General features: G+C 55.9%; 1 protein-coding gene across 5 annotated transcripts; it reads left to right on the top strand.

Annotated features, from left to right (window-relative positions):
- The first annotated feature begins 259 nt into the window (after positions 1-259).
- Positions 260-21,146, top strand: TEAD3 (TEA domain transcription factor 3). 5 transcript variants are annotated; one of them, XM_085210616.1, is made up of 14 exons: positions 260-480; positions 9,089-9,342; positions 12,290-12,354; positions 13,693-13,755; positions 13,882-13,944; positions 15,775-15,786; positions 16,138-16,275; positions 16,452-16,495; positions 16,577-16,638; positions 17,048-17,181; positions 17,290-17,463; positions 17,948-18,088; positions 18,292-18,444; positions 18,915-21,146. In XM_085210616.1, the coding sequence occupies exons 2-14, from the start codon at positions 9,207-9,209 to the stop codon at positions 19,026-19,028; spliced, it is 1,299 nt and encodes a 432-aa protein (XP_085066742.1). In that variant the 5' UTR covers positions 260-480; positions 9,089-9,206; the 3' UTR covers positions 19,029-21,146. The 5 variants fall into 5 exon arrangements, with proteins under 5 accessions (XP_085066742.1, XP_085066743.1, XP_085066745.1 ...); XM_085210617.1 differs by lacking the exon at positions 15,775-15,786; XM_085210619.1 differs by lacking the exon at positions 13,693-13,755 and having other exon boundaries at positions 262-480.
- Positions 21,147-21,262: the final 116 nt, after the last annotated feature.

Here is a 21,262-nt window from a genome sequence, read left to right as displayed (position 1 = left end):
CACCCCAAGCTGCGGGAGGAGGAGGAGGAGGAAGGCTCCGAGGAGTCCCTCCGGGAGCCGGGGCCGGAGGGGCGCTGCCCCTTCTTCCCGCAGTGCTGTGCTCCTGGGGAGGCCGAACCCCTCCGCGTCCCCGCACCGTGACGGGACCGGGGATCAGGGATCGGACATGGGACCCGACGGGGCGGGAGTACTCGGGAGGAGGGAGGGAAGAGACCGGGAAAGGAGGGAGGGAGGAAGGCCGGGGGAGGAGGGTCGGCCCTGCCCCTCCGCCTCCTGATTGACTCCCAACTTTCTGCTCCTCCCTTGCATAAACTTTCCCGTCCCTGAGCCTGGTTCCCTGTGCGGACTCCGGAGGTTGCAGCGCTCTCGCGTTCCTGCCGCCCTCCTCCGGCCCATCCCCGGCACCAGCTCCGGTCCCGGTTCGGTCCCGGTCCGCTCCCGGCTCCCGTGGCCGGCCCAGCCCTCCGGAGCACGGAGCAGGTAAGCGCCGTCGGGAAGGGATCCCAACCCCCCTTCCTCCTCCTCCTCCTCCTCCTCCTCCTTCTCCTCCACCTCCTGCGCTCCTTCCTCTCGGCCCGCAGCCCTCCTCCGCCTGCACCGAGCCCGGGAGGGGCGGCTCCGGCCCCATAGGATGGCGGTGGGGAACTGAGGGGGAGGGGTAGGTGAACAGAGGGGCCAAGCTGCCCCCCGACCCACCAGCAGCCGAGGAGGGCTCGGCTTGGGGAGCGCCCCCGGGGCCTCTCCGTGCGCTCCTCCGGGCCGCTCCGTGCTCTCCCCGGACGGCTCTTTAGTGCCCCCAGCCCACTCAGTGCCGGGACCCCCCCCATCACGCAGCTCCCCCCGTTCCTCTCCCCACTTACCTACCCCCACACTCCAACCATTTCCCATTTTCAGCGCTGCGGGACGACTCATCCTTCCCCGACCCCACTCATCATTTCTCATCCCGAAGGGTTTGCGTTGGGGTGAATCCATGTTTTTTCCCCTTCACGCTGTGCATCCCCGGATTACATATAGGGCTACAAAGGGGCCTTGTGTGCAGTAGAGCCCATACGTCCGAGCGGGCGTTACATAAACAGCCCTGGCACGATGCCCACCCCACCATGCCCACCCCAAAGGCGGTGGGGTCGTGGGGCACGGGGACGTGTCACGTTACATGTGTGTCACACACATGACCATGCGCTGAGTGTATGCTAAACACTTTGTGCCTCGTCATAGGGGTACTTTGCTAACGAGTCAGCGATTAGGTGTATAATTTTCGGCAGTGTGTCATCTTTATTATTATTATTATTTTATTTTTGCACTCTCATTTGGTTTTGTTTTGTTTTGTTTTTTCACTTCTCCCCTTCAGAAGAAAAATAACATCCAGCCCAAAAGCACCCAGCAAGAAGTCATTTTTAGGGAGAAAACTGCTGGGAACGGTGAAGCGGGCACTGCGTGTTGCTGGTCCATATTGGGGAAGAGGGTCTGGGATTTTTCTGGGGGCCAAGGCAAGCTAGGCCAGGCGACGGTGTCGCAGCAAAGCGCTAATCTCTGTGTCAGGCGCACTGGGGTATTTTGGGCTCCAGCGTCCTCTGCCCCCTCCTATCGCTTTCCGACGTGTGCACCGTGAGTCAGGGCTTTGCGCTGCCTGGGGGCACCATGTGTTTCTTGGGGGGCTGTGGGGTGCCGTGAGCCCCACTTTGTGCTGTCATGTCTGGAGCTCTGTTGTCCTCAAAGCTCTTCCCAGCCATTGGATTTTGGGGTGGTTTTCCCATGAGTGGCTCCCCAATGGGTCGTGAGGGGTCTTGGTGAGTTCACCAGGGATGGCCCAGTTGGTGGGCAGGTGGCAGCTGTTCCCTGATGTAGGGGACATAAGTGTCCCATTGGGGTACAAGTTTTGGGTTTGAACATGCTTGAGTCTATGCAGGGATCTGCCCTCCTCAGCGGGGATGGGACATTGAGTGGAGATGGGAAAATGAGGGGACCTTCCCATCCCTGCAGAACCTCAGGCACAGCTTGGGGCTGGGATTGCCCCCAGGCCTGGCACAGCAGCAGCTTTTCTAACAAAAATAACCCTTTGGGAGCGGCCACATTGCATAACGGTGCTGCGGGGACTCTCAGCCGGGCTGGGCTGACAGCGCAGAGCATGGGGTTGGTTTGACCGTGGCACTACAGGGGACAAAAGAGGTTCTGTACAGGGACCAACCTTCTCAGCCCATATCCCCCTCATGTCTTGCAAAATCCCTTCCATCCTCCAGACCCATCCATAGCCCACAGCAGAAGAACTCACTTGCGTTTCCCATGACATACGGTCACTATTTATCATGATACCGGAAACAGCACCGTCTTTAATCACCATTTAACCCCTTGTTTGCTGTGAGAGCGGGGCTGGGAGCATCTTGGTGTGTTATGGAGATGTGGGGGTTGCTGTGTTCACTGGCTATAATTAACATATGAAACATCATGGAGCTGCACCATTCCCATCCAACGCACCAAGTGTGACAAAGGGTGAGATTGTGATGGGGAGAAATGGACAATGTTGGGCTTTCTGTGGGAAAATGGGACTTTCTGCCTTTTCTTCCATCTGTGGGAATAGGGGCAGAAAATGGGCTGTGGAACCATTCCTAAGGTTTGTGGGTTTGTGCTCACAGAGGTGGGACAGACACTGTCTGAAGTATTGTGATCCCAAGGAACTCCTCTTGTACTTAAGCCACCAAGGTAGTCCAAAGCTGGAAGGGACTCTCATGGTTTCAATGCATTGGCCCAACTTTGGGTGCAGCTGGGAAATATCCTTTTTTTGGGGTTGGTGCCCGGGTCAGGCACTGGGAGCATGCCAGGGTGGCCAAGCCCAAGCACCTGTGTTGTGGTTGGGGACAGCACCTGAACTGTGTGGGCGTTCGTTATTGCCACCGTCACGTGTTGTGTTATGAAATGTTTTTTTGGATGGATGGAGGGAGGGAGGTAATGATGGGGTGAGCCGTCGGGGCTGTGCCCCATGCCAGCCTGCAGCGGGCACACGACGATACGGTGCGGGTTTGGACAGGTTGCCGGGGCGGTGGTTTTACCCATTTGGGAAATGGGCGCAGTGGCTTTACGGTCATCCCATCCAACCTCAACCCATCCTACCCTACTCACTGACTGTGTCCCTCGCTGCCACATCTCCACAGTTCTGAACACCTCCAGGGACAGTGATCCCACCACTCCCAGAGCCCTCAGCCACTCATGTCCCAGCAGCTCTATGCCCCAATTTCCCCACCTTGGTTAGGAAGTGGAGTGCTGCTGGGGCTCTGGGCTCATCGCCCAGGAGCGCCAAGCCATATTATTTCCCCACGATGTCTCCTCCTCGCTCCTCATCAAATTAAATCCAGCTGTTCACAATAGCCACTAACTTCTCTCCGGAAGATGTTCAAAGTTTACAGCTGCACTGTGCATGGAGGATGGGCTGCGGGCCCGTGCCAGCTCCCCACTGCCCTCCCCCAGCTGCCATCTCCTGCTGTGCATACAACCAATGCGAACGTTGGGGATGATGATGATGATGATATGGGCTTTATCCCTCTCAAGGTGAAGGCACTAGGCAGGACCCTGTGCCTCCCTGCCTGATGGGAGTGGGCTTCCCCCATGCCTCCCGATGGGGACAATAGATGGGTTGGGCAGTGCTGAGAGAGATTGGGCAAAGAGTGATGCTCTGCCATGGACGTGCACCAGGGTGCTTTACTCACCCACTTTGCTTGTCTGAGGTAGCAGCATGCAGTGAGGTGATGCTGAGCCTAACTATCCCTTCCTGGGAATAAATTGGTACAGCACTCAGTGCTGCGCTGTTTTTTGCACGGCCTTGGTTTGTAGGCTGTCCCAAGTGGGTTGGTGACATTGGGGACCTCATAGCAGTAACCTCACTGTCCCTAGCTTGGGAAATCAGGCAGGAAGGGTTGCATTCTGCAAGCCTTCCTGTGATCCTGCAAGCCTTTTCCTATGAGTTTGGGGGGTTGGCTTTTGCCCCCTTTCTGCATGCCCCATTGGTTTCCTGTTTTGTGCAGTGCTGTGCTCACCCCAGGGTGTTGGTGCAGGCAGCAGTGCAGCTGCTCCAGGGTAGGGTTGGGTTTCTTGGGGGCGGAGGTGACTGGGAAGGGGGCAAGTGTGAAATGCATTGAAGCCTTTCTCCTGCTCTTCCTCCTCCTCCTCTTCACCCAGCAGTCTCCATCCCTAAGAAGATGTTCTCCCTGCAGTCTCCTTCAGCAGCACCCAAACCTCCTCCTCCATGGAAGGAGTGTGTCCTGAGGGGGTCTCTGGGATCTCTCCCACCCAGCAAGGGGACATTGCACCATGCGTGAGCGTAGTGCCCTGGTACCCACAGCTCTCCCTTGCCCACGATGGCAATGGGTCTTGGGGTTCTGGAGACAGTGGCCACCCTGAGGTAAATGTATACCAGGATGGGCACATTTTAGGGTGGGAGCAAAGCAAATTCCTTCATATGTTGTCCCTTCCATGTTCCGGGTCACCTGGTGCTGTGGGTGTTACGGGGTGGCCATGGTGGTGGCCTGTCTTCAACCCCAACCCTGTTGTTTTCATTGCTCTCGTTTCATAACACAGAGAGTAATTAATGCCGTCAAAGCTTTCTATTTATGACCTGGCGGGTGCAACACCCTGGCTGGGCAGGGTAATTGGGACAAGAAGGGACAGAGAATGGGGTAGTGTCCATCTGTCCCTGTCCCCATGTCCCGGTCCCAGAGCCTTGGGTGAAACCAGCGTAGGTCCTCCAGCAGCCAAAAACCAGTATGGTTGGGGATGGGGAAAGAGGAGGAGATGGAGGACTCTTCTGCGTGCTAGCAAGGAGCATCTTACCTGATGCACCATGAGCTTCACCCAGGTCTTATCCCTTGACCATGCCCTAATTTTCCAGGGACACATCGATGAGATTTCCCCATCGTTTGCCCTCGTGATTTGAAATGGAGCATCCTTGACCAGTGCAGTGTTGGCATTTTTTTGGGGAACTGTGCTGAGGTCTGCAGGGTGGGGTCGCAGTGGGTACCCCATATATGGGCACCTTATGGTTGGGCACCCCACAGATGAGCATCCCATGATCGGGTGGCCCTGGTGGCACCACAGACCCCGGTGGGATGCTGCCACATGGCCTCCTGCGGTTTCCCCGCTCTGATTGCTTCCTGAGCCGTCTGCCAAGCCGGAAGGGACAGGAAGCGATAGAGGAAAGGAAATTAGTCAAGCTGCTCTGTAGGGAGTACCAGGGGCTCGGCTGCTTCCATGCCCCCAGTCCATGCAGGAATGCCCTGGGGCCTTGATGTTCCATGGGACTGTTGGTGGCCCCATGGCGCAGCCTTAGGTGGAAGGGAGCAGGAGAATTCCACACTGCAGCCCCAGAGCTGCTGGGAGGAAGAGAGTGGGCTGAGCAAAGCTGTGCCACCTCCAGCCCCAGTGCCCACAAAGGGTCATTGCATAGTGAGCATCATGGTTTGGTGTGCAGCATGGGATATTGGGGAACAGGGGAACATCTTCCCTTTGCTGGGGTTTTCCAAGGAGACCCTGGGTTATTGAAACATTGGTCATGTTCTCGTTGCAGGTGGTACTCCCCTGCCCCACTCCCAGCCCCATGAGATGTCATGGTGTGGGTGACCCTGAATTGCACCCAATGCATTGGGGCTTCTGCTTTGGGATTTGTTGGCTTGGGGTTCTGCAGAGCCAAAGGGGTCAGCCGCTCTTCACACCCCGATTGTCCTCCTTGGGGCACATCACACCCATCCTGCCTCAGTGTCTGAGCAGCACAGCCCAACCAAGCGATTCCCTCTGTGCCACCAATGGTGATGACCCCATGTTTCCCCCCACCCCTCCCCACCAAGTGTCAGCACCGCAGCAGTTGCTGTGCAGGTGAGGCTGCGCCCGCCCTGATGCCTGCCCCAACTTGTTACTGAACTTTTATCCTTTTGCTATGGGGTCCAGGCAGGGAGGACTGGCTTGCCTCAGTCCCCTGCACATGGAGGGAGTAAGGTGGTGGCTGTAGCCCTTTGTGCTGCGTCTGCTCGTGCTCAACTGTGTGTGTTCCCAGTGTGGAGTCCTGGGGCTGCTCTCCATGGAGCTGGGGAAGCTGTCACCCTCAGCAGGGCCACCTCGATGCTACCAGGAGGGCAGGGATGGCTGCGGCAAGCGAGGAGCAAGATGATGGCACTGGTCCCTGTGTCGTGATGATAGCCACCATAGGATGGCATGTACCTCCATCTATCTTCTCTTGCTTCGGGCAGACCCCAAATCCTGGCTTTCTGCTCCACACAATCAGGATATGGGGCTGGAGTGATGTGTGGTGTGAGGGAGTGCTTTTGGGGCTAAGCACACTGGGGAGAAGAGTATGCACCTTGCCCCCAAGCTCAGTAGCTATGCTGGGGATAAGGTGCCACTACATGCTCCCAGCCCTATCCCCATGCTCCCAGCCCTATCCCCATGCTCCCAGCCCTATCCCCATGCTCCCAGCCCTATCCCCATGCTCCCAGCCCTATCCCCATGCTCCCAGCCCTATCCCCATGCTCCCAGCCCTATCCCCATGCTCCCAGCCCTATCCCCATGCTCCCAGCCCTATCCCTGTGCTCCCAGCCCTACAGTTGCCCTCATGCTGCTCCCACACGTCCTCTGCCCCACGATCCTTACCCCATCAGGTTTCTGCTGCTCCTGCCCCCGCTGTGCCCTGCCAACACTCTGCTCCTGACCTGGGCACTTGGGCACCACCACTGCGTCCTAAATATTTCCATTCCCCAGTCTGTGCACCTGCTCTTTGCAACCCCTTGGGCAAAGCTTTTGATGCCACAGGGTTTGGCAGGGATTTCTCATAGCGTTATAGGTCTGAGGACCCTCACCTTGGCGAGCCCTTGAACTGCACTGAGGCCGAGCTTGGGGTGAGCACGCAGTGCACGGGAATGCCACATCTGTCTCTGTCTCCCAGTTTCACCTTGGCCATGCCTTGGTGGCCCCGTCCATGCCCGCTGTGAACACCCATCCTGCACCCTCCTGGGTACCCCATGGTTGCCACAGTGCAACAGGCATCCCTTTGCCATGTGGCTGTGAACTTCTCTGCTGAGGTGCCAGGGTCCTTGTGGGATGGAGGCTCAGTCCCTGTCCAAGCAGAAGCCAGGAGGAGGGACACACTGAGATGTTATTATTCCTGCAGCTCCAGTCCCTCCCAGCCTTGATCAGGTCGGGCAGGCTGGTACCCAGGTCCAGCCGTGCTGGTTTCCATAATTGCTTTTCTGGTTGCTGTTTTGTAAGGTTGGGTGGAGCGCTGTGCTCTGCCCCTTACGTCAAAGCTGTGACTTGCTGCCTTTCTGCACCCTCCCTCCAGGAAATAAAATCCCTTGGCCTAGCCAAAAGCAGGTTTGATGGAGGAGGAGCTGTTTCCTCGCACCTTGGCCAGGGCCCCGCTTCGCTCTCCTCCTCCCTCTGTTTTTCCCCTGCTTCCCCTAAAGGGCTGCACTGGGATTTCCCTGCTGGGGAGGGAAGCAGTGAGGTGGGAGGGATTTGGGGGGGGCTGCAAGGAGCTGGGAGCTCTTGGAGAAGGGGATGGTGACATGTACCACTTGTCACCATGTGGGCAGTGGTATCACTAGCCCTGTGGCTCTCCAAAGCCCCCATTGTCACAGGCTGTGGCACCCTGCAAAACCCCTGCAACCTAATTCTCAGGTCAGTCCCCTCCTGGCACCAGAATCCCAGGAGGGGGATCCCACTGCAGAGGGAGGATCTCATATTACTGGGGGAGACTCCAGGTGCTTCAGAGCTGTGGGGTCTGGGTGCTGTGGGGTTTGCAGGGGGTCTCCTCAGCACCATTATAGGGTTTACATGGGAACAAGGTTCCATTGGGCTGTATGGGGTGGGCTCAGTCCCATGTGCCAATCCATAGGCAAGCCCCCCACATTCTGGTGGTCCCTCTCCCATCCCTGCACCCACTGTGGGGTTTGCATGTTGACAAGATCCCAGGGAGCTGCATGGGGTGGGCGCTGGGGGGCTCAGCCCTATGTCCCAGCCCCCTACATCATCCCTCTCTCTCCCATCCCCGTCGCTCACACACAAAGCCCCTCCCCCCAGCCTATGCAGCCCCCCAGGGCTGTGCTCAGCGTGGGGTGCAGAGCGGTGCAGCCTGCTGCCGCCATCCCTCCCCTGGCTGCCGGCTCCATCCTGCAATCCAGTTCTCCTTATTTGGCCACAGTGTTCGGCAAGAGGGGGAGTGCTGGGGGGGTGGGGGGGGCGTTGGAATGGCGGGGAGCAGGCAAGGGGGGGAGCAGAGGGACTGACATCACAGAGAGGGTGGTGGCAAAGAGGGAAGGGGGGGAAAAGTTTCTTTTTTTATTAAAAAAAAATTAAAAAAAAAAACACAACACAACACAAAGCAGCCTGGGCGCGTGCCCGAGCCAGCGAGTTGCTGCAGTTCCTTTAAAAGGAGATGTCTGCGTGCTGAGACCTTTGCACGCTCCCACCCCAAACGGGAAGCATAGCGCTGCACAGTGAGACACCTCCAAACAGAATCCAATGCTGCTCTGCAAAACTGTGCAGGAGGGCAGGGAAGCATCTTTGAGGCACCTGGTTTGTCAAATTCCCTCCCCACCTTTTGGGGGCTCAGGTCCCCAAGTGTCATCTTGTGCCCCTTGGACACACATGGTGCCCGTGTGTGCTCTGTGTGTTCACTATGTGTCCGAGTGCTTTGTGTGTAGTGCAGCACATGGGCAGTTCCCAAGTGATATTTGGGATGGGCATCTGGTGGCTTTGCTATGCTAGACTGGGGGTGCAGGGTTGAGGCTCACAGATCCCTAAGTGTCAGCGTGTGTTCAAGCGCTCTGTATGGGCACCATATGCCCAAGTGCTTTGTGTGTAGTGCAGCACATGGGTTATTCCCAAGTGATATTTGGGGTGGGCGTGTGGTGGTTTTGCTCTGCAGGATTTGGGGTGTTAATGGCAAACATGGCCATGTCCCCAAGGCAGAACTGTGTGCATGCTTGGCACCGGAGTGCTCTCCTAGCGCAGTGCCAGCATTGGGATGTACTGGGACCATGCTGTCACCTGCGACTCCAACATGGCCGTGACACTTGTGGCAAAGTCTCAGGGTGTCTCTTTGTTCTCGCAGGTTGCCGCGTGTCCGTGGGGGCTCGGGCTCAGAGCCCAGAGCAGCCAGCACCATAGCGTCCAACAGCTGGAACGCCAGCAGCAGCCCCGGGGAGGGGCGGGAAGATGGCCAGGACGGGATGGACAAGAGCCTGGACAACGATGCCGAGGGAGTGTGGAGCCCGGACATCGAGCAGAGCTTCCAGGAGGCTCTGGCAATCTACCCCCCCTGTGGCCGGCGGAAAATCATCCTCTCGGATGAAGGCAAGATGTACGGTAAGTGCACACATAGGATGGGCTGGGCACTGTGTGTGTCACTGTGCACTGCGATGGGGCTGGTTCGAGCCCTGAACCCATCTGGGGTTCAACCCAGAGCACCCCAACTTCAGAAGTTCTTTCCCAAGCTGTGTGGCTTTGGGTACCAGAGGGCAGTGACCTGTGTCCCCATGGTATTGTCACAGCCATCTCCTCCCTTCTGCTCTCAATGTGCTGGACTGACAGGTTTGGTGGAGCCGTGGGGCAGGGAGTGGGCAAGGCCCTGTCTCACACCACTCCCTGTAGTGTCCTGAACCAGGGAGTGCTCCAAGAGGATGGTGGCCCTCAGCCCACTCCGAGCCACCTGTTCTGCATCAGGTGACATTGTCCCGTTTGTGAAATGCATTTTGCTTGGGCTCAGCCTTGTTTCCCCTGCAGCAGGAAGGATGAGGATGGGTGATGAAGGCAGGAGTGCACAGTGCCACCAAGGAGAGGACAAAGGTGTGTGTCCCCATTCATGCCACAGACAGGGCTGTCCCCTTCTCTCACCCTCCCACGATGTCACCCCCCAGAAAGGTGACTTCAGATCTCCTTCTTATGGGACCGGTGCCACACCGCTATCCCTGGTGGTGACCTCCAAACCCACCAGTGACAACGCTGTCACCATCCAATGGCTCATCCATCCTGGGGCACGGAGGGCGGTGGGCACCTGGTACATACCATCCCCATCCCCATTCCAGTGCCACCCTGGGGCACCCTGGTCAGAGCTGGTGGCTGAAAGGCAGCACAGGGCTTCCTGAGCGGGCGCATTTTTTGGATTTCTCCTGGAATAGCTGAAGTGCCGCTGGGAGTCTGGCCCTGCGCAGCACACCCGGGCGCAGACCGGTTTTTCCAGCCTTTCAGAGCCATCTGGCAGCTGTTTAAAGAGGCAGTGGCCCCCACCTCCCATCGCACACCCAGAGGGCTCTGCATACAGGGGTTGGGGGTGGCATTGCAGAGGGCTCTTTCCTCAGAGGTGCCTTTGGAAAGTGGGGTTCAGAACAAACCCATTGGAGAGCAATGGGGTTACACTGGGGCCGAGCATCCCCGCATGACAGCAATACTTTGGGACTCCCATGGAGCACCCAAAGGATGAATGGTTTTGGGCATCGCAAAGGGGGAAGGCAGGGTCTGAAACATACCCATAGGGAGAGCGATTGGGTCACACTGGGGCTATACATCTCCAGGTGGTACTGATTTGGAGACCCCCTTGGAGCACCCAAATGGGAGGATGAGTGGCTTTGCTTAGTACTGTGCTGACTCAGGGGATGGTGCCAGTGTCCCATGGAAATGGGGTGTGGGACGTGCACGTGCCCCAGGAGCAGGTGGGAGCCATGGGGTGGGCTGGTCATGCTTGCACCGCTCTTTGGCCGCCGGCGTGTCCCACTGGGTTATTTTTAACTGAGCTGTCCAACTGGTTGACGTGGTGGTGTCAGGGGAGAGGAATTTGGGGAATGTGGTAATTTGGAGGAGGATGTGCCCTCACCAAGGGAATGGCATGGCCCCGAGTGAATCACAAGGACGCAGCCATGGGCACCCGAATGGGTGCAGGTGGTGCTGCCAGGATGTGGGATGAACAGAGGTGTGGGGAGATGTCCAGCACTGGGCATCATGTTGGGTGCATCACTGCAGCCAGGTTTCATTTCCCCTATTTGCTTCCACATTGCTGAGCATGGGGATGGGACATGGGAACGGGCAGCGTGCAGCCAAAATGCTGAAGGTCCCAAACCTAACACCCCATGGTCACAGGCATTGCTGCACCCTGTGGCATCACATCACCAGTGCACCTGGGGTGCTGGACAGGATGAGGGATGGGTGCATGGGGCACCCTTGAGTGCTGGGCAGGATGAGGCAGGGATGGGTGCATGGTGCCACAGCTCCTTTCAAGCCAGCGTTTTGGCAACCAAGAGCAAGTGAGCCCTGGTCATTAGGAGCTGCCCATTAATTAAAAGGCAGAAGAAGGAGTGATGTCTGCACCACCATTTTGGGGTTGCCATGGGGTTGCACCAGGGCACCCATGGCTGCTGAACAGAGGACAGGACTGAACGCAGGGACTCTTCTCTGTGCCCACATTTCCAATGGACCCATGGTGATTCCCCCGTGGCCACCACTCCCTGCCTACCGCAGCCACCCCGTAGCACCTGGCACTGTCAGTCCTCATGTGTCCCCCCACCCCTCCCAGTTGCTCTGGAGCTGCCCAGGGTAGGGTGGTGGGGATTTTTTTATTTTATTTTATTTTTATTTATTTATTTATTTTTAAAGCTGAAACCCTCTCCAAGGGCATTTTGACAAGTTCCAACCACCACCATCTGGTCCATTAAAATAAATCTGGCGTGCCTTGCCGCCCCCGTGTGCGGGGGGTGAGGCGTTGGGGGGAACAGGGCCGGGTTGAAGAATGCTCCCAGCTGCTCTGACGTTGGAGCACAGATTGGCCACAGCTGGCCCTGTAAAATGTGGTGCAAAAGCACTTCTGCTTCGAATTAAGCTCAGGACGTTAGGAAATACTGGTGGAAAGGGCAGCTCGGTGTGTTGGGGGAAGCTCAGCGCTCAGGGGGCACCCAGGACCCATGTACAGAATGGGGTTGTGCTTAAAGGAGTGCCACATCAGGGTGGTTTTAGGGGATCCGTCGTCACCTATGTGAGAGACACTGCTGTAGTGGAGGGTACCGGTGGATACCACCCTCTGGCCCCCAGTCCGTGCTCCGTGGTGCTGGGGGTGGGGGACAAAACGGATGTTCCCGTGTGTTCGCTGGGGTTGGCCACTCCGAGGTCCCCGTGGGCCACCCCAATGTCCCTTCGGGCCACATAGCTGTCCTGGCAGCGCCATCTCCTGGCAGAGCCTCCTCCCTTGTTACAGACCAGAGTCCCCTCGTCCCATGCTGTCCCCTTCTCCCTGCTGTGCTGGGGCTGACGCTGCACATCCCCACAGGTCGCAACGAATTGATTGCGCGCTACATCAAGCTGCGGACAGGGAAGACACGGACAAGGAAGCAGGTGAGGCTGGCACTCTGCTTTTTTGAGGGTGCTTTTGTCGGGGCACTGGGGATGGGGTGCCCAGAGGGGTCTGGATGTGCTGTGCATCTGTACTTTCTCCTCACTGGGTCCATTTCTCCATAACAGCACTGGAGCTGCAGCTCTTGTGCATCGCCGGCCATTGCCCTTTCTTTCCACCTGGAGCCAGAGGTTGTCCCCATGTCCCAAGATCTCCTTATCAGTTTGTGTGCCTTGTGTGGCATACAGTGCGCTTGAAGGCATCCTGAGGGCTGAGTCCCAGCTGCGTCCACTGCAGCCAGGGGACAGCGGTGTGGCAATGGTCCCCAGAGTAACACGGAGCCTGGCAGTGGCAGCATTGGGGTGGCAGCAGGGTAGGGAAACATGGCTTTCCTCTTCTGCTTGCACAGTACTTGCGGCCCTCTGTGCACTGTGCTCACTTAGAACATACACATGGCTCATCTCTGCCCACCATGCATCCTCATGGATGTGGTGACCTTCCCCAAGGGGACATGGGACAGAGGGGGTTTGGGTGACCCATAGTGGGGCGGCCCCATGCCACTGTCCCTGCATAGAATGGATCCTGGTATCTGTATGCTGTGGGGAAACTCCTCTGAGACTGATGCTGGAGGAGAGGACTGTGGTCCAGCCACAGCCACTGCATTCTTCATTTCTGGCTTTGAGCCTTGTGTTTCACCTTCATGCTGGATATCTCTGGTTGTAATCATCTCACTTGGATTTCCTTCCATCGATAGAAGGAGAGGGCACAGAGTGAAAGCAATGCTCCGGGGGTATCAGTGTATGTCACGTTGTCCCCTCCATGCATTTGTTGTCTGAGAGAGTTGGGTGCTGGTGCTGAAGTCGCTCCCCCCAAAGTGAGCCCTACTGGGAGCAGAGACATGCACTCAGGATCTGCAGATCAGCCCCATCTTGCACTTGGAGCGCTCTGCACAAAAGAAAACCTCTTCTCGAATTTCCCAGCTGCAGTATCAGCAGAAGTCCCAGGTATGCTGCATCCCCTTTGGGACCAGCAGTCTCATTGCAGCCCTACTGAAAGCACAACAGGGCTGTGTGCGCTCACAGGTGTGGGGCTGTCTTTTTGGGAAGCTCCGACAGATGGTAAACACTGAGCCACCGCCTTCTCCCCATGGACCCCACTCCCTTCCCCTCAACTTTCCTCCCTCCAGCTGATAGCAACTGCAGTGCGGTAGGATCACGGACATCTCCTGGCGCACTCTGGATCTACGTGCCCCATTTTTCCCATACGCTTTTCCCTGGGGCAGTGCAGGGACATGTCTTCACGCTCTGTGTTTTCCTTTCTAACGGCGTGGTGGGCGCTAGGTGTCCAGCCACATCCAGGTTCTAGCTCGGAAGAAGGTGCGGGAGTACCAGGTTGGCATCAAGGTACGTTGGCACCCGTGCCCAGGTGTCTTCGGCGGTGTCTCTCTGAGCATGGGCAGCCCCTCTCCTTCCTCTCTTTTCCTCTGGTTGACGGCTCTGCTGTTCCCCTCTCCTGCTCTCTCTCTGCAGGTCTCTAGCCACTTGCAGGTTCTTGCCCGACGGAAATCTCGGGAGATTCAGTCCAAGCTGAAGGTATGCGCCCGCTTCCCTCCTGCCCGCTGACCACTAACACTCTCCACTCTCTAGTGTGCCGCTTCCTCTTCTTTTGATGGCTTTTTTTTTGCTTCCCTCCTCCCTTTGCTCCTGGAACTGATGGATTGGAGTGGCTGCAAGGGCTGCACGATCCCTCTTCTTTCCCAAAAATGGGGAGGTATCCATGGTGTCCTCTCCGCCCCCCGACCTGGACCACATGGAATTGGGTTTACATCCTCCCCTTGTGATACACTCTGCTCTTTTGGGTATCTCCCAGTGGGGAAAAGACCCATCCTAGTGCAACTGGCAACAAAGCAAAACCCAAACGGTTCCCCCAGACTTGGGACGGTCACAAGGATTGTCTCCCCCTGCTCTTGTCAGAGGCTAAAACAGCGATGTCTCCAGGCAGTGTCCCCAAGGATGGCACCCACCATGTTGCGGGACAGTGTTCCCAGTGGGGACACAGTGATGGTCCCAGGACAACCCATAGTTCCAGGGGCCAATGGAGCCAAGCTAGGAAAAACTGGATCGCCCGCTGCTGTGGTTGGCTTTCCTTTCCTTCCTTCCTCCTAACTGCAGCCCGACTAACCTGTCCTTAACCATTTCTACTGTTCCTGGTGTTATTTGTGGGGAGGGTAGGAATGGAGGGACACAGCAGGCACTGATATGCCCAAAGGACTGAGCCCTCCTTGGATTGGACCCACCCCGGTGTCCCCGCCCAGCGGTCCCTATTGGTGCCCATCGAGGGCATCCCATTTGCACAGCCTGGGCTGCTCCTGATTCAATCCCCTGAGCTGGATTCAGGCTCATCTGGGGGCTCTGAAAGCTTCTGGCCCCAAGAATACAGCATTCTGTCTCCAGAACTTCTGTGTGAGGTTCACTTAGTCCCCAAAACATCGCCACTATTTGGGTCTGAGTGCTCCTGCACTGGGGCTGGCAGTGGGGCCTCCTTCCAGAATTACCACGCTGTGCCCTCTGAAAGCACTGAGCAGGTTTGGCAGACTCCAGTGCCACAAGGACCATCCGCCCTCATCCCCAGCTGTTTGCTGGGAGGGGACCCCAAATGATTTGGATTGTACACTAGACCCCAAGCCCAGGAGAGGGGACAGCTGGTGGAGTAGAATGAATGACAACAGAAAGCTTTGCAAAAAGTAATTTTAAAAGGACACTGGATGAGTGGGAGGGCTGCAGACTCCAGCCTCAGCCATGCTTCAGGACTGATCAAGAGCAATGCTCCAAAGCAGTGCAGTGTGAATGTAGAGCATCTTTTCACATCCATTCCTGGAGGCAAATCTGGGACCCTAAGACAAACTCTCATCCTGCTGGGTCAGAACTCCCATCCATCAGCAAGTGGTGACTTCTTTAAGGTGCAGTCATATTCTTTGGGTTCATGCTGCCAGTGTGTTCTTGCACACAGAGCTCAGCATTCCCTCAAGCCCTATTTATCTCACATCTGCTGTGCCCCAGGTGGGAATAAATGGGGCCATGGAGCCCTGAGCGGGGTGAGGAGGGGAGTGAAGAACCGGTTTGTACATTTCCCCCTGCAGATGGGGAGTGCCTGCTGCTGTCAGCTTCTGCCCTCAAAATGAGAGAAAAAATGGGGAAACTGGATTACTTGAAGGAGTCTGGTTCTCACCTTCTCACTGGGGCGAGCAGGATTTGAAGAGTATTACAAAGCAGTGAAGGCAGGGCTCCCCACCACCAGGATGGCACGAGGGCCAGGGAGCCAGTCCCAAAACGAGGCTGTGGTGGCAAAGTGGGGAGGTGCAGAGGGTGTACTCAAAGATCCCCTTGGCTCTAACCATGTCTTTTCCTTTCTTTTGCGGACAGGCCATGAACTTGGTAAGTTGAGCTCTGATGCCGTGATTACCTCATTGCCTTTTGGTAAACCCGTTGTGCCCCCAAGGGAGGCAGTGGGGACACCTCCTAGACGTGGCAGCTCGCGCCTGGAGGGGTGGTACAGCATGTGTGGGGAGGGGAGGTGGGGGGGGGAGGACATTTGCAGGGTGATAGTGTGTTCATTACCTTGTGCATTTTTGGTATTGGTTGCATTAACCATGTCCCTCCTCCACCCCCCCCATCCTGATCTCTTGGTTGCACAACACTTCCACACTTCGCTAAACTTCTGGGGAGGTAGGAACAGCCCACCCGAAGCCCTGCATAATGCCTATTTCCTCTCTTTCCCCCCCTAAGGACCAAGTCTCCAAAGACAAGGCTCTGCAGAGCATGGCATCCATGTCCTCCGCTCAGATTGTGTCAGCCAGCGTCCTACAGAACAAGCTCAGCCCTCCCCCTCCTCTTCCTCAGGCTGTCTTCTCTGCTGCCCCCAGGGTGAGGACAGCTCTATGCCCACAGTCCCTGTGCTTGGGGTTGGGGGAAAGAACCCATGCATGGCCTTGGGGGAGTCACAACCTCTTGGCTGCGTTGTGGAAGGGGCACTCTGGAGGCTGCAGATGGGTCTGGGAGGATCAAGGGGTGCTGACTGTGTTCTCTCTGCTCTTCCCCAGTTTTGGAGTGGGCCGATCCCAGGGCAGCCTGGACCCTCTCAGGAGTAAGTACAAGCCCCCATGCCAACCAGCCCCACCATGGGACCCAACCTTGTTAACCTAACGAGGCACTTTTTGTTTTCCAGCATTAAACCATTTGCACAACCAGCTTACCCCATCCAGCCACCCATGCCTCCATCACTAGCTAGTAAGTGTTGTCCTTCCTGGGGGTATCACTTGATATCTCACAACTGTGCTGGGGACGCAGCTTTTTGTCCCCTCCATGGTGCCACCCAATGTTGCCAGCCACCCTGGGCCACACTCACAGCTTTTTGTCCCTATACTTTTTGTCCCTATACTATATAGCAATGTCACCCATCCAAGGTCCCCATCCCAGCCTCCTGAGGTGAAAAGTTGGGCTTAAACCCAGCTCCAAACCTCACAGTGAGCAGGTCTCTGCTGTTCCCTTTTGGGATAGGGTGCAAATTTTCCACCGCACAGCAACATGCCCATCCTGGAAGGTTGGGGTGGGACAGGGGGAGCACACCGAGGCAAGCAGCATCCTGATGGTACAGCAGGGACTCACAACAGTTGACACTGCCCCGTGTCCCCCCCAGGTTATGAACCCTTGGCCCCGCTGCCACCAGCTGCCTCAGCCGTGCCGGTCTGGCAGGACCGCACCATCGCCTCTGCCAAGCTGCGGCTCCTCGAGTACTCTGCCTTCATGGAGGTGCCACGGGATGCCGAAACGGTAACATCACCTTCCCCATCCCCTAGAGACCTGGCCACCCTCATCCTCAGTGTCACCCAGCTTTTTCAGCTGACCTTCACCTTGTTTTGACCCCACTTGCCCTTACAGTATAGCAAACACCTCTTCGTGCACATTGGGCAGACGAACCCCTCGTATAGTGACCCACTGCTGGAGGCTGTGGACATCCGCCAGATCTACGACAAGTTCCCTGAGAAGAAGGGTGGCCTCAAGGAGCTCTATGAGCGTGGGCCCCAGAACTCCTTCTTCCTCGTCAAGTTTTGGGTATGAGGCTGGGAGGATTGACCTCCAGCCCTTAAAGATCATAGAGTTATAGAATGGTTGCGTTGGAAGGGTCATTAAAGATCCTAGAACCATGGAATGGTTGGGTTGAAAGGGACCTTGAAGATCATAGAACCATGGAGTGGTTGGGTTGGGTGGGGGAAGGGGGGGGGGGGGGCGGGGAGCCACTAAAGATCATAGGACCATGGAGTGGTTGGGTTGGGTGGGGGAAGGGGGGGGGGGGGCGGGGAGCCACTAAAGATCATAGGACCATGGAGTGGTTGGGTTGGAAGGACCTTACCCCCCCAGCCGCACCCCTGCCGTGAGCTGGGTACCCCCCAGCAGATCAGGCTGCCCAGGGCCCCATGCAGGGCCTTGGGCATGCCCAAGGATGGGGCACCCACAGCTTTTCTGCACAACCCATCTTAGTGTCCTCTTTCCCAAGAACACAATGGCTCATGACAGCGTCCCTCTCTTTTCTCTTCAGGCGGATCTGAACAGCACAATCCAGGATGGGCCAGGGACTTTCTATGGTGTCAGCAGTCAGTACAGCAGCGCAGAGAACATGACCATCACAGTGTCCACCAAGGTGTGCTCCTTTGGGAAGCAGGTCGTGGAGAAGGTGGAGGTGAGTGCTGTGTGGTGTTGGGGGTATTTGGGAATGGTGTCTATGCTTCGAGTCCTGGGACAGTGTGGGATGGATAAAACCCTAGAAGCGAATGTAGGGCGTGTGGGCACAGGCTGTGGTTATCCCACAGTGTCCCTGTTGGCTGCCACATGCATTCTCCATTATCGTGTCATCCTCCCGCTGATGCCTGGCTGTCATTGCAGACAGAGTACGCGCGGTTGGAGAACAGCCGCTTTGTCTACCGCATCCACCGCTCCCCCATGTGTGAATACATGATCAATTTCATCCACAAACTCAAACATCTCCCGGAGAAGTACATGATGAACAGCGTCCTGGAGAATTTCACCATCCTGCAGGTACTCATCCTTCCCAGAGCTTTGTGCATGGATCAAATGGTGGGACATGTTGTATTGGCTATGCAAATGCTGCATGGGACCTTGCTAACTGCCCCAGTTATGGACACCAAGTGGTGGTGCCGCAAATAAAGTAGCTGTGCCCGAGTGCATGCAGCCTACTGGATGGTGGTTAGCAAGCATGGGGTGGTACACTGAAAGCAGGAGTGCTTCCATTCCCAACCCATCCCCGCTGCAGGGAGCACGTTCAGATGGTGAAAATGGAGTGGCTGTGCCCAAGCCCATGCACTCACTCCCTAAACAGAGAGGGGGGCAAAATTTTGGTGGTGCAGATTAGAGCAGCTGTCTCTGATTCTGCACAACCCCCCGAATAGCAGATAGCAAAATCAGTGCCATGCCTGAGCCCACACGACACCCTCAATAACAGCATCCACCCCCAGTACACTTACTGACGCCCTTCTGCTTCCCCACAGGTTGTTACCAACAGGGATACCCAGGAAACCCTGCTCTGCATCGCCTTCGTGTTTGAGGTGTCCACCAGCGAGCACGGCGCCCAGCATCATGTCTACAAATTGGTGAAGGACTAGGGGCCCTTGGGATAGGCAGGGGCTTGAGGGACACAGGGACGTGGGGAGGGTTGTGCAGAAGTGCCTCCTGTTGTGCCCCCCAGCCCCACTGGGAGTCATTGGAAGAGAGGAGGAGGAGCAGGAGGAGGAGGAATAAGAAGAAAAGCAATAGCCAAAAAAGACTGACTTGCGATTGCAGATGTTTTCTACTTTAGGAACAGTTTTTAAATAAATATATATATTAAAAAAAAAAAAAAGAAGAAGAAGAAGAAGAAGAATGAGAATGAGAACGGAAATGTAGGGAGGAAGGAGAGGAGCCCGTGTCCAGCGCTGGATGGGGAATGCAGTGGTGCCGATGAGCCAGGACCGTGCAGGATGTTGGAGCGGTGGATGGTGCTGCTTTTGCCTCCCTGTCCAGGTCCCCGTATGGTGTCACTGGGTCCATGGTGATATCCCTGGAACAGTGGTGTAACCCGGCACTGGGGGTGGTGGTGAGGACATGGAGACATCCCTGTGAGCCCAGGGCAGAGGTGGGATCAGGTAGGAGCAGGGCAGGGGTGGTGGCCCTAAGCAGGAGAAATGAACAGGAGAAAGTTGCATTGTGCCTTGATGAGGATGGGTGTTCCTCATCCTGTCCTGGCTGTATTGGGAGCGGGAGGGCATCAATGATGCAAAGCATTGTTTAATGGCTCTTTTTTTTTTTTTTTTTTTTTTAACTAAAAAGTGCTTTTTATGCTTTATAATACTGTGCTCAAAATTGAGCTTTTTCCATCCTGTGCCAGTCCACAGTGCCCAGGATCCCTGCTGTCACCTCTGGTGCCTGTGGCCGGAGCTTACCATGGGGCTCGTGGTCACCACATTGCTGTGGTGTTTGTGCATACTTCCAGGGATTGCATTCAGGCTTTTCTCCAGCCCCAGCACCCCTTGGTGTGATTTGCCATGGTGCAGTTGGTTTGCTTGATTTATTTTGCATATGTACATTCTCAGTTTTTTTGGCCTGTTCTGTTTTGACAGATATTGGCTTTTTCTCAGTGGGAAGCAGCCAAGTTGGGAGGATCATGGAGCTGAGCTGTGAATAGGAAGAGGAGGGGATAGAGAGGGGACCGAGAGGGGACAAAGGATTTGTGGGATGGAAGACTGGGTCTGCTCAGAGGGAATATGGGGCTACAGCCCACAGTAACCCAATGCACTGTGCCCAGTCCTGCAGGTTGCACGGGAGAGCATCCCCAGGAGGGTTGTGTAGGGTGGCATGGAGCAGGGGGCAGGAGAAACACTTTGTCCACCTGGAGGAGGACTGAAGACAGTGGGAGGTGCAGTGCAGAGTGTTTTGGGATGATGGAGCTGGGGATTGGTGATGGGATGCTGGGTGTGCAGGGACAGTGCAGAGCTCAGGAAATGCCCTTTGCTGATGCCATGTGTTGGGGCTCCATCCCAGCAGAGCCACCCCAGTGCCGGGTCAAAGGGAAAAAGGGGAAAATCACGGGGACAGCCTCAGCCCACCTGTCCCAGGCTCTCAAATGTAGCATGTTCATTTGTTATTCGTGGTTGTGCTGGTTTTTTTGTTTTTGTTTTTTTTTTTTTTTTCACTCACTGATTTAAACTCTGGGAATCCAAGTTCAAACCTCCCACCATCACATGGAGCTCTTTGTTAACTGGACCGCTTTGTGCTCCTTCCATCCCTCCCTCCATCCCTCCATCTACCTCTCCATCCATCCCGCCCTTTCTCCATCCATCCCTCCTTCTCTCTATCCCTCCAGGCCTCCCTCCTGCCCCAGCTAAGACTCAGCCACAGCCCGAGATCCTCCTTGCCCTCCCCATAACCCCTCTGTTCTCCTCCAATGTATTTATGAATTTCACATGAAGTACTGTTTTATTTTTTTAAAGACTTTGTAAAGCTTTACCAGGGTTACAATCACCATTTTTAGAGCTGTGTCAGTCCACAATGTTAAAAATAATAATAATTTTTTTATGTATTATATTTTTTGTGTATTTTTTTAATCCAGCTGTGATGGGTTGTATCATGTATTTGTTGTGTTTACTGTATCTGTCCAACTTCAAAGAGAGGAGACTGTGGAGCTCCGAGAAAACTACGGTCTGCTGAAAAACCATTAAAATTATTTGTTCTTGTGTTGGCTCAAACAGTTCTGTTGTTCCTTTGGTGTTTGTTGTGACACTGGGGTCTATGGGGCCTGCTGTGGTTGGGCTACACTTCTGCAATTAACCCAGAGTTGGGATGTATCCTGCAGTTGCTGTTT

The sequence above is a fragment of the Meleagris gallopavo genome, chromosome 28, assembly GCF_905368555.1.
Source record: "Meleagris gallopavo chromosome 28, MGAL_WU_HG_1.1, whole genome shotgun sequence".
NCBI classification, from domain to species: domain Eukaryota; kingdom Metazoa; phylum Chordata; class Aves; order Galliformes; family Phasianidae; genus Meleagris; species Meleagris gallopavo.
Note: the sequence above shows the minus strand (reverse complement) of the source record. Positions and strands in the feature narration are given on the sequence as shown.

Coding starts and splice junctions, on each gene's coding strand:
- TEAD3 (XM_085210616.1), top strand. CDS start 9,207: ATGGACAAGAGCCTGGACAACGATGCCGAGGGAGTGTGGAGCCCGGAC. Junction 18,089..18,291: donor AGGTCGTGGAGAAGGTGGAG/GTGAGTGCTGTG, acceptor CTGTCATTGCAG/ACAGAGTACGCGCGGTTGGA. Junction 18,445..18,914: donor AGAATTTCACCATCCTGCAG/GTACTCATCCTT, acceptor GCTTCCCCACAG/GTTGTTACCAACAGGGATAC.